A 14721-nucleotide genomic window follows, 5' to 3' on the forward strand; every position below is an offset into this window, starting at 1 on the left:
CGTGAGGGGGAAAATGGCGGGAAACGTGAGGGGAGAGGAAAGAGTGAGAAATGTGAGGGGGAAAGGGTGGGAAATGTGAGGGGGAAAATGGCAGGAAATGTCAGGGGGAAAAAAGTGGGAAATGTGAGGGGGAAAAGGGCAGGAAATGTGAGAAAAGGGCAGGAAATGTGAGAAAAGGGCGGGAAATTTGAGGGAAGGAGTGGGAAATGTGAGGGGGGGACGCTGCGCTACGCCATGCAGCTCATCACCGCCGCCAGCCTGGTGGCCAGGAAACGCAAGGTGGGCGCCCCAAAAATCCCAAAAATACACCCTAAAATTTGGGGAACGGGGTCCTAAAAGAGTTTTGGGGAAAGGGTGGGAAATGTGAGGGGAAAAGGGCGGGAAATGTGAGGGGAAAAGGGCAGGAAATGTGAGGGGAGAAAAGGCGGGAAACGTGAGGGGAAAAGGGCGGGAAACGTGAGGGGAGAGGAAAGAGTGAGAAATGTGAGGGGAAAAGGGCGGGAAACGTGAGGGGAGAAAAGGGCGGGAAACGTGAGGGGGAAAAGGGCGGGAAACTTGAGGGGAGAAAAGGGCGGGAAACGTGAGGGGAGAGGAAAGAGTGAGAAATGTGAGGGGAAAAGGGTGGAAAATGTGAGGGGGAAAATGGCGGGAAATGTCAGGGGGAAAAAAGTGGGAAATGTGAGGGAAGAAAATAGTGGGAAATGTGAGGGGGAAAAGGGCAGGAAATGTGAGGGGAAAAGGGTGGGAAATGTGAGGGGAAAAATGGCGGGAAATGTCAGGGGGAAAAAAGTGGGAAATGTGAGGGAAGAAAATAGTGGGAAATGTGAGGGGGAAAAGGGCAGGAAATGTGAGAAAAGGGCGGGAAATGTGAGGGAAGTAGTGGGAAATGTGAGGGGGGACGCTGCGCTACGCCATGCAGCTCATCACTGCCGCCAGCCTGGTGGCCAGGAAACGCAAGGTGGGAGCCCCAAAAATCCCAAAAATACACCCCGAAATTTGGGGAATGGGGTCCTAAAAGAGTTTTGGGGAAAGGGTGGGAAATGTGAGGGGAAAAGGGTGGGAAACGTGAGGGGAGAAAAGGGTGGGAAACGTGAGGGGAAAATGGCGGGAAACGTGAGGGGAAAATGGTGGGAAACGTGAGGGGAGAGGAAAGAGTGAGAAATGTGAGGGGAAAAGGGTGGGAAACGTGAGGGGAAAATGGCGGGAAACGTGAGGGCGAAAGGGTGGGAAATATCCGGGGGAAAAAAGTGGGAAATGTGAGGGAAGAAAATAGTGGGAAATGTGAGGGGGAAAAAGGGCAGGAAATGTGAGAAAAGGGCGGGAAATGTGAGGGAAGGAGTGGGAAATGTGAGGGGGGACGCTGCGCTACGCCATGCAGCTCATCACCGCCGCCAGCCTGGTGGCCAGGAAACGCAAGGTGAGAGCCCCAAAAATCCCAAAAATACACCCCAAAATTTGGGGAATGGGGTCCTAAAAGTGGGGTAGGGATCCCAAATTGGGGTCCTGATGGGTTGGGGTCACAAAGAGTTATGGGAAAAGGGTGGGAAATGTGAGGGGAAAAGAGCCGGAAACGTGAGGGGAGAAAAGGGCGGGAAACGTGAGGGGAGAGGAAAGAGTGAGAAATGTGAGGGGGAAAGGGTGGGAAATGTGAGGGGGAAAATGGCAGGAAATGTGAGGGGAAAAGGGCGGGAAACGTGAGGGGGAAAAGGGCAGGAAATGTGAGAAAAGGGCGGGAAATGTGAGGGAAGGAGTGGGAAATGTGAGGGGGGAAAATGGTGGGTAATGTGAGGGGGAAAAAAGAGCGGGAAACGTGAGGGGAGATAAAAGAAGCAGGAAATGTGAGGAGAAAGAGAGTGAAAATTAGGAAAAGAGTGGGAAACATGAGGGGAGAAAAGGGTGGGAAATGTGAGGGGGAAAAGAGTGGGAAATGTGAGGGGAGGAAAAAAAGCAGGAAATTTGAGGAGATAAAAGAGTGAAAAATAGGAAAAGAGAGTGGGAAATGTGAGGTGCAATATTTGCAGAAAATGTGAGGAGAGAAAAGAGCGGGAAACATGAGAGGAAAAAGAGCAGGAAACGTGAGGGGGGAAGAGCGGGAAATGTGAGGGGAGGAAAAAAAGCAGGAAATTTGAGGAGAAAAAAGAGTGAAAAACAGAAAAAGAGAGTGGGAAACATGAAGTGAAATATTGGGAAATGTGAGGGGGAAAAGAGCGGGAAACGTGAGGGGAGAAAAGGGCGGGAAACGTGAGGGAGAAAAGAGCGGGAAACGTGAGGGGAGAAAAGGGCGGGAAACGTGAGGGGAGAAAAGGGCGGGAAACGTGAGGGGAGGAAAAAAGGCAGCAAATATGAAGAGATAAAAGAGTGAAAAGCAGGAAAAGGGAGCGGGAAACACGAGGTGCGATATTTGGGATATTCCACGGCCGGCAGGGCGCCGAGGTGGGCGTGGAGGACATCAAGCGCGTGTACTCGCTGTTCCTGGACGAGTCGCGCTCCACGCAGTACATGAGGGAGTACCAGGAGGCCTTTCTGTTCAACGAGCTCCGTGAGTGCCCGGGGACATTGGGGACATTGGGGACACCTGGGGGGACACACCTGGGGACATTGAGGACACCTGGGGGGAGACCTGGGGGGAAACCTGGGGACATTGGGGACACACCTGGGGACATTGGGGACACATCTGGGGACATTGGGGACACCTGGGGGGACACCTGAGGGACACACCTGGGGACATTGGGGACACACCTGGGGGACACCTGGGGACATCTGGGGGGAGACCTGGGGACGTTGGGGGGCACCTGGGGGACACCTGGGGACAGCCAGGGACACACCTGGGGACACCTGGGGGACACCTGGGGGACACCTGGGGACTTTGGGGACACCTGGGGGACACACCTGGGGACATTGGGGACACCTGGGGGGACACCTGGGGGGACATTGGGGACACCTGGGGAAACCTGGGGACACCTGGGGGACATTGGGCACACCTTGGGGACAGCCAGGGACACACCTGGGGAGACGTGGGGGGACAGCTGGGGGACACACCTGGGGACATTGGGGACACCTGGGGGGACATCTGGGGGACACCTGGGGACACCTGGGGGGGACACCTGGGGACATTGGGGACACACCTGGGGGACAATTGGGGGACACCTGGGGACATTGGGGACACTTGGGGGACACCTGGGGGGACACGTGGGGACACTTGGGGGACACCTGGGGACTTTGGGGACACTGGAGGACATTGGGGACACCTGGGGGACACCTGGGGGACATTGGGGACACCTGGGGAAACCTGGGGGAAACCTGGGGACACCTGGGGGACATTGGGCACACCTGGGGGACATCTGGGGACATTGGGGACACACTGGGGACACCTGGGGACATTGGGGAAACCTGGGGACATTGGGGACACTTGGGGGCACCTGGGGGACACCTGGGGGGACACCTGGGGACATTGGGGACACACCTGGGGACACTTGGGGACATTGGGGAAACCTGGGGACATTGGGGACACTTGGGGGCACCTTGGGGACACACCTGGGGACACCTGGGGACATTGGGGACACCTGGGGGACATTGGGGACACCTGGGGACATTGGGGACACACCTGGGGACATTGGGGACACCTGGGGGGGAGACCTGGGGACATTGGGGACACACCTGGGGACATTGGGGACACCTGGGGGGGAGACCTGGGGACATTGGGGACACACCTGGGGACACCTGGGGACATTGGGGACACCTGGGGGGACATTGGGGACACCTGGAGAAACGTGGGGGGACAGCTGGGGGACACCTGGGGACATAGGGGACACCTGGGGGGACACTTGGGGACACACCTGGGGACATTGGGGACACCTGAGTGAGCCCCCCTCCCCTTCTCTCCACAGAGGGTGAATCCATGGAAACACCGTGACCCCCCCCCCCCATTTCCCCTCCCCCATTGACCCCCACCCCCCCTCCCCTTTGTACAATAAATCTGATTTGGAGCCCAAAATTGCCCAAAATGTGGGGAGGGGGCGGTGCCTTTATTGGGGGGTTGGGGGCTCATCCATCGCTGAACTGCAGGAAGAGGCGGCGGCGTTGGGGGTCCGGGGGGTCCCCAAAATGGGGCACGAAGGGGATCCGGAGGATTTGGGAGAAACCTTCCGACAGCTCAGGGGGCACAAATTGTTTCCTGAGGGCGAGGAAATGGGGAAAAATCACCCAAATTTGGGTCAAGTGGGAGGAAAAATGGCTCAAAATGGGGGAAAATACAGCAAAAATGGGATAAATACACATGAGGTAGAAGGGAAGAGGAAAAGGGAAAAGCCCACCCAAAATGAGGAAGAATGGAACAAAAAAAAAAAAAAAACCCAAAATTGGGGAAGAGGCAAAAATAGGGAAAATTGAACCAAAAAAAAAAAGAAGTAATGGGGTTAAATAATTGAGAGAAAGGCAAAAAAAACCCCCAAAGCAGCCCAAAATTCCCCCAGTTCTCTAAAGCATCCCTACAGAGCTCCCAGAACATCTCAGGTGTCCCAAAATTCCTCTCAAATCCCCCAAAATTCCTCTCAGATCCCCTAAAATCCCCTCAAACCCCTTCAGATCCTTTCCAGGGATTCCCCAAAACGCCCCAGATCCCCCAAAATGCCCCAAATCCCCCAAAATGCCTCAAATCCCCCAAAATTCCTCTCAGATACCCCAAAATCCCCTCAAGCCCCTTTAGATCCTTCCCAGAGATTCCCCAAAACGCCCCAAATCCCCCAAAATTCCTCTCAGATCCCCCAAAATCCCCCAAAACCCCTTTAGATCTTTCCCAAGGATTCCCCAAAACGCCCCAAATCCCCCAAAATGCCCCAAAATCCCCTCAAACCCCTTTAGATCCTTCCCAGAGATTCCCCAAAATGCCCCAAATCCCCCAAAATGCCCAAAATTCCTCTCAGATCCCCCAAAATTCCTCTCAAATGCCCCAAAATTCTTCTCAGATTCCCCAAAATCCCCTCCAAGCTCCTTTAGATCCTTCCAAAGATTCCTCAAAATGCCCCAAATCCCCCAAAATGCCCCAAATGCCCCAAATTTCCCCCAAATCCCCCAAAATTTCCCCCAAATCCCCCAAAATTTCCCCCAAATCCCCCCCAGACCCCACCCCCCTCTCACCTGTAGCCGAACAGGACGGCGTCGGTGACGGGGGCGTGGCCGCTCTGCGTCAGATCCCGGAACTTTTTGGGGTGAAAACACAAAAAAAAGGGGTTGGGGGGGGGGCACTGAGGCTGCGGGAGGGGGATGGGGACCCCCCGACCCCTCCTCATCCTCAGCCCCCTCCTCATCCTCACTCCCAGCCCCCTCCTCACCCTCAGCCTCCTCCTCATCCTCAGCCCCCTCCTCACTCTCAGCCCCCTCCTCACCCCCAGCCCCCTCCTCATCCTCAGCCCCCTCCTCACCCTCAGCCTCCTCCTCATCCTCAGCCCCCTCCCCACCCTCAGCCCCCTCCTCATCCTCAGCCCCCTCCTCACCCCCCCGGCCCCTCCTCACCCCCAGCCCCCTCCTCATCCTCAGCCCCCTCCTCATCCTCAGCCTCCTCCTCATCCTCAGCCCCCTCCTCACCCAGCCCCCTCCTCATCCTCAGCCTCCTCCTCATCCTCAGCCCCCTCCTCACCCAGCCCCCTCCTCACCCTCAGCCCCCTCCTCACTCCCAGCCCCTCCTCATCCTCAGCCCCCTCCTCACCCAGCCCCCTCCTCACCCTCAGCCCCCTCCTCACCCTCCTCACTCCCCAGCCCCCTCCCCGCCCAGCTCCCTCCTCACCCTCAGACCCCTCCTCACCCCCGGCCCCCTCCTCACCCTCCTCACCCTCAGCCCCCTCCTCACCCTCAGACCCCTCCTCACCCCCGGCCCCCTCCTCACCCTCCTCACCCTCAGCCCCCTCCTCACCCAGCCCCCTCCCCACACCCCCAGCCCCCTCCTCACCCTCAGCCCCCTCCTCACCTTCCAGCCCCCTCCTCACCCCCTGATCCCTCCTCACCTTCCAGCCCCCTCCTCAATCCCAGCCCCCTCCTCACCCTCCAGCCCCCTCCTCACTCTCCAGCCCCCTCCTCACCCCCAGCCCCCTCCTCATCCAGCCCCCTCCTCACCCCCAGCCCCCTCCTCACCCTCAGCCCCCTCCTCATCCCCAGCCCCCTCCCCACCCAGCCCCCTCCTCACTCTCAGCCCCCTCCTCACCCAGCCCCCTCCTCACCCTCCAGCCCCCTCCTCACCCTCAGCCCCCTCCTCACCCCCAGCCCCCTCCTCACCCCCAGCCCCCTCCTCACTCTCCACAGCCCCCTCCTCACCCTCAGCCCCCTCCTCACCTCCAGCCCCCTCCTCACCCTCAGCCCCCTCCTCACCCCCCAATCCCTCCTCACCCCCAGCCCCCTCCTCACTCCCAGCCCCCTCCCCACCCAGCCCCCTCCTCACCCAGCCCCCTCCTCATCCTCAGCCCCCTCCTCATCTCCAGCCCCCTCCTCACCCTCAGCCCCCTCCTCACCCAGCCCCCTCCTCATCCTCAGCCCTCTCCTCATCTCCAGCCCCCTCCTCACCCTCCTCACCCTCAGCCCCCTCCTCACCCAGCCCCCTCCTCACCCCCAGCCCCCTCCTCACCCAGCCCCCTCCTCATCCTCAGCCCCCTCCTCATCTCCAGCCCCCTCCTCACCCTCAGCCCCCTCCTCACCCAGCCCCCTCCTCACCCTCAGCCCCCTCCCCACCCAGCCCCCTCCTCACCCAGCCCCCTCCTCACCCCCAGCCCCCTCCCCGCCCAGCCCCCCCCTCACCCCCAGCCCCCTCCCCGCCCAGCCCCCCCCCTCACCCCCAGCCCCCTCCTCACCCAGCCCCCTCCTCACCCCCCAGCCCCCTCCTCACCCAGCCCCCTCCTCACCTCAGCCCCCTCCCCACCCTCAGCCCCCTCCCCGCCCAGCCCCCTCCTCACCCGGCAGTTGTGCTGCGCCTGCTCCAGCGGTGCCTGTGAACAGGAGGCACCGGCACGGAACCGCGGCTGCCCGGGCACAGGCCACGAACCTGGGGAGCAGCAACCACAGGGTCAGGGGGACCCAAAATAACCCAAAAATAACCCAAAAATACCCCCAAAATACCCCAAAAAAAACACAAAATACACCAAAAAACCCAAAATAACTCAAAAAAAAACCCCAAAAAACAAAAAAAAAAAAAAACCAAAATACCCCAAAAAACCCCCAGAAAACCCCAGAAACCCCCAAAATACCCCAAAAAACTCAAAATAACCCAAAATACCCCCCAAAATACACCAAAATACCCCAAAATACACAAAAAAACCCCAAAATACCCAAAATTACCCCAAAATACCCCAGAAAACCCCAAATACCCCAAAATACCCCAGAAAACGCAAAAAAAACCCAAAATACCCCCCAAAAATACAAAAAAAAAACTCAAAACCCCCCAAAATACCCCAAAAACTCCTAAAAAACCCCAAAATACCCCAAATTCACCCAAAATGCCCCAAAAAACCCCAAAGGTTTTGGGGAACAGCTCCAGTGCCATCCCAGTCCCTCCCAGTGCCCTCCCAGTGCCCCTCAGTCCCTCCCAGTCCATCCCAGTGCCATCCCAGTGCCCCCCAGTCCATCCCAGTCCCTCCCAGTGGCCCCCCAGTCCATCCCAGTCCCTCCCAGTGCCCTCCCATCCAGTGCCATCCCAGTGCCCTCCAGTGCCATCCCAGTGCCCCCCAGTCCATCCCAGTCCCTCCAGTGCCATCCCAGTGCCCCCCAGTCCTTCCAGTGCCCTCCAGTCCATCCCAGTCCCTCCCAGTCCCTCCCAGTCCCTCCCAGTCCCTCCCAGTGCCATCCCAGTGCCATCCCAGTCCATCCCAGTGCTCTCCCAGTGCCCCCCAGTCCCTCCCCAGTCCATCCCAGTGCCCCCCAGTCCCTCCCAGTGCCCCCCAGTCCATCCCAGTCCCTCCCAGTCCCTCCCAGTGCCCAGACTGGCCTCTGCCGCGATTCAGGGGTCAGGGTTGGTGTTGTCCACGACGACGGAGCGGGCCGCGGGCCAGGGCGGCCGAGGCAGGCGGAGACACAGCGCTGCCAGGAGCCCAGCGTGTCCTGAGGTGGCACAATGGGCACAGTGGGCACAATGGGCACAACGGGCACATTGGGCACAATGGGCACACAACACAGCGCTGCCACGAGCCCAGTGTGTCCTGGGGTGGCACAATGGGCACAATGGGCACAGCGGGCACAATGGGCACACAACACAGCGCTGCCACGAGCCCAGTGTGTCCTGGGGTGGCACAATGGGCACAATGGGCACAGCGGGCACAATGGGCACACAACACAGCGCTGCCACGAGCCCAGCGTGTCCTGCACAACGGGCACAATGGGCACAGTGGGCACAACGGGCACAATGGGGCACACAACACAGCGCTGCCACGAGCCCAGCGTGTCCTGCACAACGGGCACAGTGGGCACAATGGGCACAATGGGCACAATGATCATACAACACAGCGCTGCCACGAGCCCAGCGTGTCCCTGGGGTGACAGGGATGGCACAGTGGGCACAATGGGCACACAACACAGCGCTGCCACGAGCCCAGCGTGTCCTGAGGGTGACAGGGGTGGCACAATGGGCACAGTGGGCACAATGGGCACACAACGCAGCATGGCTGTGAGCCCAGCGTGTCCTGCACAACGGGCACAATGGGCACAGTGGGCACACAACACAGCGCTGCCACGAGCCAGCGTGTCCTGGGGTGGCACAATGGGCACAGTGGGCACAATGGTCACACAACACAGCGCTGCCACGAGCCCAGCGTGTCCTGGGGTGGCACAATGGGCACAATGGGCACACTGTGCTCAACACAGTGCTGCCACGAGCCCAGCGTGTCCTGCACAATGGGCACAGTGGGCACACAACACAGCGCTGCCACAAGCCCAGCGTGTCCTGGGGAGACAGGGATGGCACAATGGGCACAGTGGGCACAATGGGCACAGTGGGCACAATGGGCACACAACACAGCGCTGCCACGAGCCCAGCGTGTCCTGGGGGTGACAGGGGTGGCACAGTGGACACAATAGTCACACTGGGCTAGAATGGCTCAACACAGCGCTGCCACAAGCCCAGTGTCCTGAGGGTGACAGGGGTGGCACAATGGGCACAATGGGCACAATGGTCACATGTGGCTGAACACAGCATGGCCATGAGCCCATTGTGTCCTGAGGGTGACAGGGGTGGGACAGCGGGTCACACTGTGGCTCAACATGCAGGGACACACCGTGGCTGTGAACCCAGCGTGTCCTGAGGGTGGCAGGGGTGGCACAATGGTCACAATGGTCACCATGGGCCAGGGTGGCTCAACACAGCGCTGCCACAAGCCCAGTGTCCTGAGGGTGACAGTGGGGTGGCACAATGGTCACACTGGCTCAACACAGCACTACCATGAGCCCAGCGTGTCCTGGGGGTGACAGGGGTGGCACAATGGGCACAATGGGCACAATGGGCACACAACACAGCGCTGCCACGAGCCCAGCGTGTCCTGAGGGTGACACAATGGTCACAAAGGTCACACAACACAGCATGGCCGTGAGCCCAGCATGTCCTGGGTGGCAGGGGTGGCACAATGGTCACACTGTGGCTCAACAGGCAGAGACACAGCGCTGCCACAAGCCCATTGTGTCCTGAGGGGTGACAGCGGTGACAGGGTTGACACAATGGGCACACTGTGGCCCAACACAGCGTGGGCCGTGAGCCCATTGTGTCCTGAGGGTGACAGGGGTGACAGCGGTGGCACAATGGTCACAATGGTCACACTGTGGCCCAACACAGCGTGGCCGTGAGCCCTGGAGGTCACCCAAGGCTCAGGAACTCACCCTGTTCACGTATTCGTATCCTGCCGGGACCAGGTAGCGCTTCACGAAAGTGGATTTGCCGGCTGAGGGCGAAAATTTTCATTTCTTTCTCTCACATTTCCCACAGCTTTCTAGTTCCAACCCTTTTTCTCCCCTTATGTTTTCCTGCCCTTTTTTCCCCTCATGTTTCCCGCCATTCCCCCCCTCACGTTTCCCACCCTTTTTTTCCCCTCATGTTTCCTGCCTTTTTTTCCCGTATGTTTCCCTCTTTTTCCCCTCACATTTCCCACCCATTCCTCCCCTCACATTTCCTGTCATTTTCCCCTCAAATTTTCCACCCCTTTCCCCTTCACATTCCCTGCTCTTTTTCTCCCCTCACATTTCTTCCTTTTCCCCCCTCACATCTCCCACCATTTTCCCCTCACATTCTCGCCATTTCCCCTCATGTTTCCCGCTCTTTTTCCCCTCACATTTCCCACCATTTTCCCCTCACATTTCTCCCCCTTTTCCCCCCTCATATTTCATGCCCTTTTCCCCTCATGTTTTCGACCATTTTCCCTCACGTTTCCCCTTTTTCCCCTCACACTTCCTGCACTTTTTTGTCCCATTTCCCACCTTTTTCTCCCCTCACGCTTCCCGCCATTTTGTCCCCTCATGTTTCCTGCTATTTTCCCCTCAAATTTTCCACCCTTTCTCCCATCACATTTCCCGCCATTTTGTCCCCTCACATTTCCCACCATTTTCCCCTCACATTTCCTGCCATTTTCCCCTCACGTTTCCCGCCATTTTGTCCCCTCACGTTTCCCGCCATTTTTCCCCTCACATTTCCCGCCATTTTCCCCTCACGTTTCCCGCCATTTTTCCCCTCACGGTTTCCCGCCATTTTTTCCTCCCTTTTTTCACTCTTTTCTCCCATTTGGGACCAGAACCAGAGCTGGGTCCGCAGCCATTGCAGGGGTCAGGTGGTCACCTCAGTGGTCACTCAGCGGTCAGTGGTCACTCAGCAGTCACTCAGTGGTCACTCAGCGGTCACTCATTGGTCACTCAGTGGTCACTCAGCGGTCAGTGGTCACTCAGCAGTCACTCATTGGTCACTCAGTGGTCACTCACTGGTCAGTGGTCACTCAGCGGTCACTCAGTGGTCACTCAGCAGTCACTCAGCGGTCACTCAGTGGTCACTCAGTGGTCACTCACTGGTCAGTGGTCACTCATTGGTCACTCACCCCCAGGGAAGCCGACCGTCAGCAGCACCTCGGGCCCGTCCGACACCAGCTCGGCCTCGGGGACCTCCTGGGTCACTTTTTCCAGGTCACGCTGGGGACAAAAGGTCAAAGGTCAGCACTGGGGACAGGCCGCTCTTGGGGTCAGGGGTCACTCAGGGGTCACTCACGGGGTCAAAGGCCGGGAGGTCAAAGGGCGCGGGGCCCAGCCCAGGAAGTGTTCCTCGGGAGTCAGGAACCGCAGGCCGGCGTTGAGCGCGAACTGGGGGGGACGGGGTTAACTGGGGTTAACTGGGAATACTGGGAATGCTGGGGGAGCGAACTGGGGGGGGACGGGGTTAACTGGGAACACTGGGAATGCTGGGGGGGACGGGGTTAACTGGGGTTAACTGGGAATGCTGGGGGAACTGGGAGGGACTGGGGTTAACTGGGAGAGCGAACTGGGGGGGATGGGGTTAACTGGGAATACTGGGAATACTGGGGGGGACGGGGTTAACTGGGTTAACTGGGAATGCTGGGAACACTGGGGTTAACTGGGGGGGATGGGTTAACTGGAACACTGGGAATACTGGGAATGCTGGGGGGGACGGGGTTAACTGGGAACACTGGGAATACTGGAATACTGGGAATACTGGGAATACTGGGAGGGACTGGGGCTAACTGGGAATACTGGGGTTAACTGGGAATACTGGGAGGGACTGGGGTTAACTGGGAACACTGGGAATACTGGGGGAACTGGGAGGGACTGGGGTTAACTGGGAACACTGGGAATACTGGGGGAACTGGGAGGGACTGGGGTTAACTGGGAGAGCGAACTGGGGGGGATGGGGTTTACTGGGAATACTGGAAGGGACTGGGGGGGACGGGGTTAACTGGGAATACTGGGAACACTGGGGGGGATGGGGTTAACTGGGAACACTGGGAATGCTGGGGGGGATGGGGTTAACTGGGAATACTGGGAATACTGGGAACACTGGGAATACTGGGGGGGATGGGGTTAACTGGGAACACTGGGAACACTGGGGGGGACGGGGTTAACTGGGAATGCTGGGAACACTGGGAATGCTGGGGGGGATGGGGTTAACTGGGAATACTGGGAACACTGGGAACACTGGGGGGGACGGGGTTAACTGGGGTTAACTGGGAATACTGGGGGGGACGGGGTTAACTGGGAACACTGGGAATACTGGGAATACTGGGGGGGACTGGAGTTAACTGGGAATGCTGGGAATACTGGGGGGGATGGGGTTAACTGGGGTTAACTGGGAATACTGGGGGGGACGGGGTTAACTGGGAATACTGGGAATACTGGGGGGGACGGGGTTAACTGGGGTTAACTGGGAACACTGGGAATCCTGAGAATACTGGGGGAACTGGGGGTGATGGGGTTAACTGGGAACACTGGGAGGGACTGGGGTTAACTGGGAACACTGGGAACACTGGGATTGACTGGAGGGATACTGGGAACACTGGGAATACTGGGGTTAACTGGGAACACTGGGAATACTGGGAGAGCGAACTGGGAACACTGGGATCAACTGGGATTGACTGGAGGGACTGGGAGAACAAACTGGGGATACTGGGAGGGACTGGGGAAACTGGGAATGAACCAGGAGGGACTGGGAATACTGGGGTTAACTGGGAATACTGGGGGAACTGGGAATACTGGGAACACTGGGAGGGACTGGGGTTAACTGGGAATACTGGGGGAACTGGGAAAGCGAACTGGGGATACTGGGATTGACTGGGGGAACTGGGAGAGTGAACTGGGAGCACTGGGATGGACTTGGATGAACTGGGATGGACTGGGATGAACTGGGGATGAACTGGGATGGACTGGGATGAACTGGGATGGACTGGGATGGACTGGGATGGACTGGGATGGACTAGGGTGAACTGGGATGAACTGGGGTGAACTGGGATGAACTGGGAGCACTGGGGGATGAACTGGGATGAACTGGGAGCACTGGGATGAACTGGGATGGACTGGGGTGAACTGGGATGGACTGGGATGAACCAGGAGAGCAAACTGGGATGAACTGGGATGAACCGGGAGAGCAAACTGGGATGAACTGGGAGCACTGGGGGATGAACTGGGATGAACTGGGAGCACTGGGATGAACTGGGATGAACTGGGATGGACTGGGGATGAACTGGGATGGACTGGGATGAACTGGGATGGACTGGGATGAACTGGGAGCACTGGGATGGCCTGGGATGAACTGGGAGCACTGGGATGGACTGGGATGGACTGGGAGGGACTGGGGGATGGACTGGGATGAACTGGGAATACTGGGGTGCTGGAGGGGATTTTGGGGGTGCCAGGGATTTTGGGGAGGGGTCCCTGGGCAGGTTTTGGGGGGTCCATGGGCAGATTTTGGGGGGTCCTTGGGCAGATTTTGGGGGATCCATGGGCAGATTTTGGGGGATCCTTGGGCAGATTTTGGGGGGTCCTTGGGCAGATTTTGGGGGATCCATGGGCAGATTTTGGGGGCTCCTTGGGCAGATTTTGGGGGCTCCTTGGGCAGATTTTGGGGGTCCCTGGGCAGATTTTGGGGGCTCCTTGGGCAGATTTTGGGGGGTCCCCAGGCAGATTTTGGGGGGTCCCAGGGCAGATTTTGGGGGGTCCCCAGGCAGATTTTGGGGGGTCTCTGGGCAGATTTTGGGGGGTCCCCGGGCAGATTTTGGGGGGTCCCAGGGGAGATTTTGGGGGCTCCTTGGGCAGATTTTGGGGGGTCCCAGGGCAGATTTTGGGGGGTCTCTGGGCAGATTTTGGGGGATCCCCGGGCAGATTTTGGGGGGTCCCTGAGCAGATTTTGGGGGGTCCATGGGCAGATTTTGGGGGGTCCCTGGGCAGATTTTGGGGGCTCCCTGGGCAGATTTTGGGGGGTCTCTGGGCAGATTTTGGGGGGTCCATGGGCAGATTTTGGGGGGTCCATGGGCAGATTTTGGGGGGTCCTGGGCAGATTTTGGGGGATCCCTGGGCAGATTTTGGGGGACCCCTGGGCAGATTTTGGGGGCTCCCGGGCAGATTTTGGGGGGTCCATGGGCAGATTTTGGGGGGTCCCTGGGCAGATTTTGGGGGATCCCTGGGCAGATTTTGGGGGGTCCCCGGGCAGATTTTGGGGGGTCCCTGGGCAGATTTTGGGGGGTCCTTGGGCAGATTTTGGGGGGTCCCCGGGCAGATTTTGGGGGGTCCCTGGGCAGATTTTGGGGGGTCCTTGGGCAGATTTTGGGGGGTCCCCGGGCAGATTTTGGGGGGTCCCTGGGCAGATTTTGGGGGGTCCCCGGGCAGATTTTGGGGGGTCCATGGGCAGATTTTGGGGGGTCCATGGGCAGATTTTGAGGGGTCCTTGGGCAGATTTTGGGGGATCCCTGGGCAGATTTTGGGGGGTCCTTGGGCAGATTTTTGGGGGATCCCTGGGCAGATTTTGGGGGGTCCCTGGGCAGATTTTGGGGGATCCCTGGGCAGAGTTTTGGGGGTCCCTGGGCAGATTTTGGGGGGTCCCTGGGCAGATTTTGGGGGGTCCATGGGCAGATTTTGGGGGGGTCTCTGGGCAGATTTTGGGGGGTCCCCGGGCAGATTTTGGGGGGTCCTTGGGCAGATTTTGGGGAGGGGTCCATGGGCAGATTTTGGGGGGTCCTTGGGCAGATTTTGGGGGGTCCTTGGGCAGATTTA

General features: G+C 58.8%; 2 protein-coding genes across 2 annotated transcripts in view; one reads left to right on the forward strand and one right to left on the reverse strand.

Moving 5' to 3' along the window:
• The window catches only part of RUVBL2 (RuvB like AAA ATPase 2), a 24761-nt gene extending 20729 nt beyond the window's left edge, over window positions 1–4032 (forward strand). Inside the window, 2 exon segments of the mRNA XM_074531717.1 lie at window positions 2425–2539; window positions 3888–4032. Coding sequence (XP_074387818.1) covers window positions 2425–2539; window positions 3888–3913 — 141 coding nt within the window. The 3' untranslated portion in view covers window positions 3914–4032.
• The window catches only part of PNKP (polynucleotide kinase 3'-phosphatase), a 19337-nt gene continuing 8647 nt past the window's right edge, over window positions 4032–14721 (reverse strand). Inside the window, exons 4-11 of the mRNA XM_074531650.1 lie at window positions 11512–11519; window positions 11213–11323; window positions 11046–11136; window positions 9844–9905; window positions 7967–8079; window positions 6939–7027; window positions 5137–5198; window positions 4032–4174 (exon numbers count right to left, since the gene is read on the reverse strand). Of these exons, the coding sequence (XP_074387751.1) occupies window positions 4154–4174; window positions 5137–5198; window positions 6939–7027; window positions 7967–8079; window positions 9844–9905; window positions 11046–11136; window positions 11213–11323; window positions 11512–11519 (557 nt within the window). The 3' untranslated portion in view covers window positions 4032–4153. The remainder of the gene's footprint in view (window positions 4175–5136; window positions 5199–6938; window positions 7028–7966; window positions 8080–9843; window positions 9906–11045; window positions 11137–11212; window positions 11324–11511; window positions 11520–14721) is intronic.

Source organism: Zonotrichia albicollis, chromosome 38 (assembly GCF_047830755.1).
Source record: "Zonotrichia albicollis isolate bZonAlb1 chromosome 38, bZonAlb1.hap1, whole genome shotgun sequence".
Lineage (NCBI taxonomy): Eukaryota > Metazoa > Chordata > Aves > Passeriformes > Passerellidae > Zonotrichia > Zonotrichia albicollis.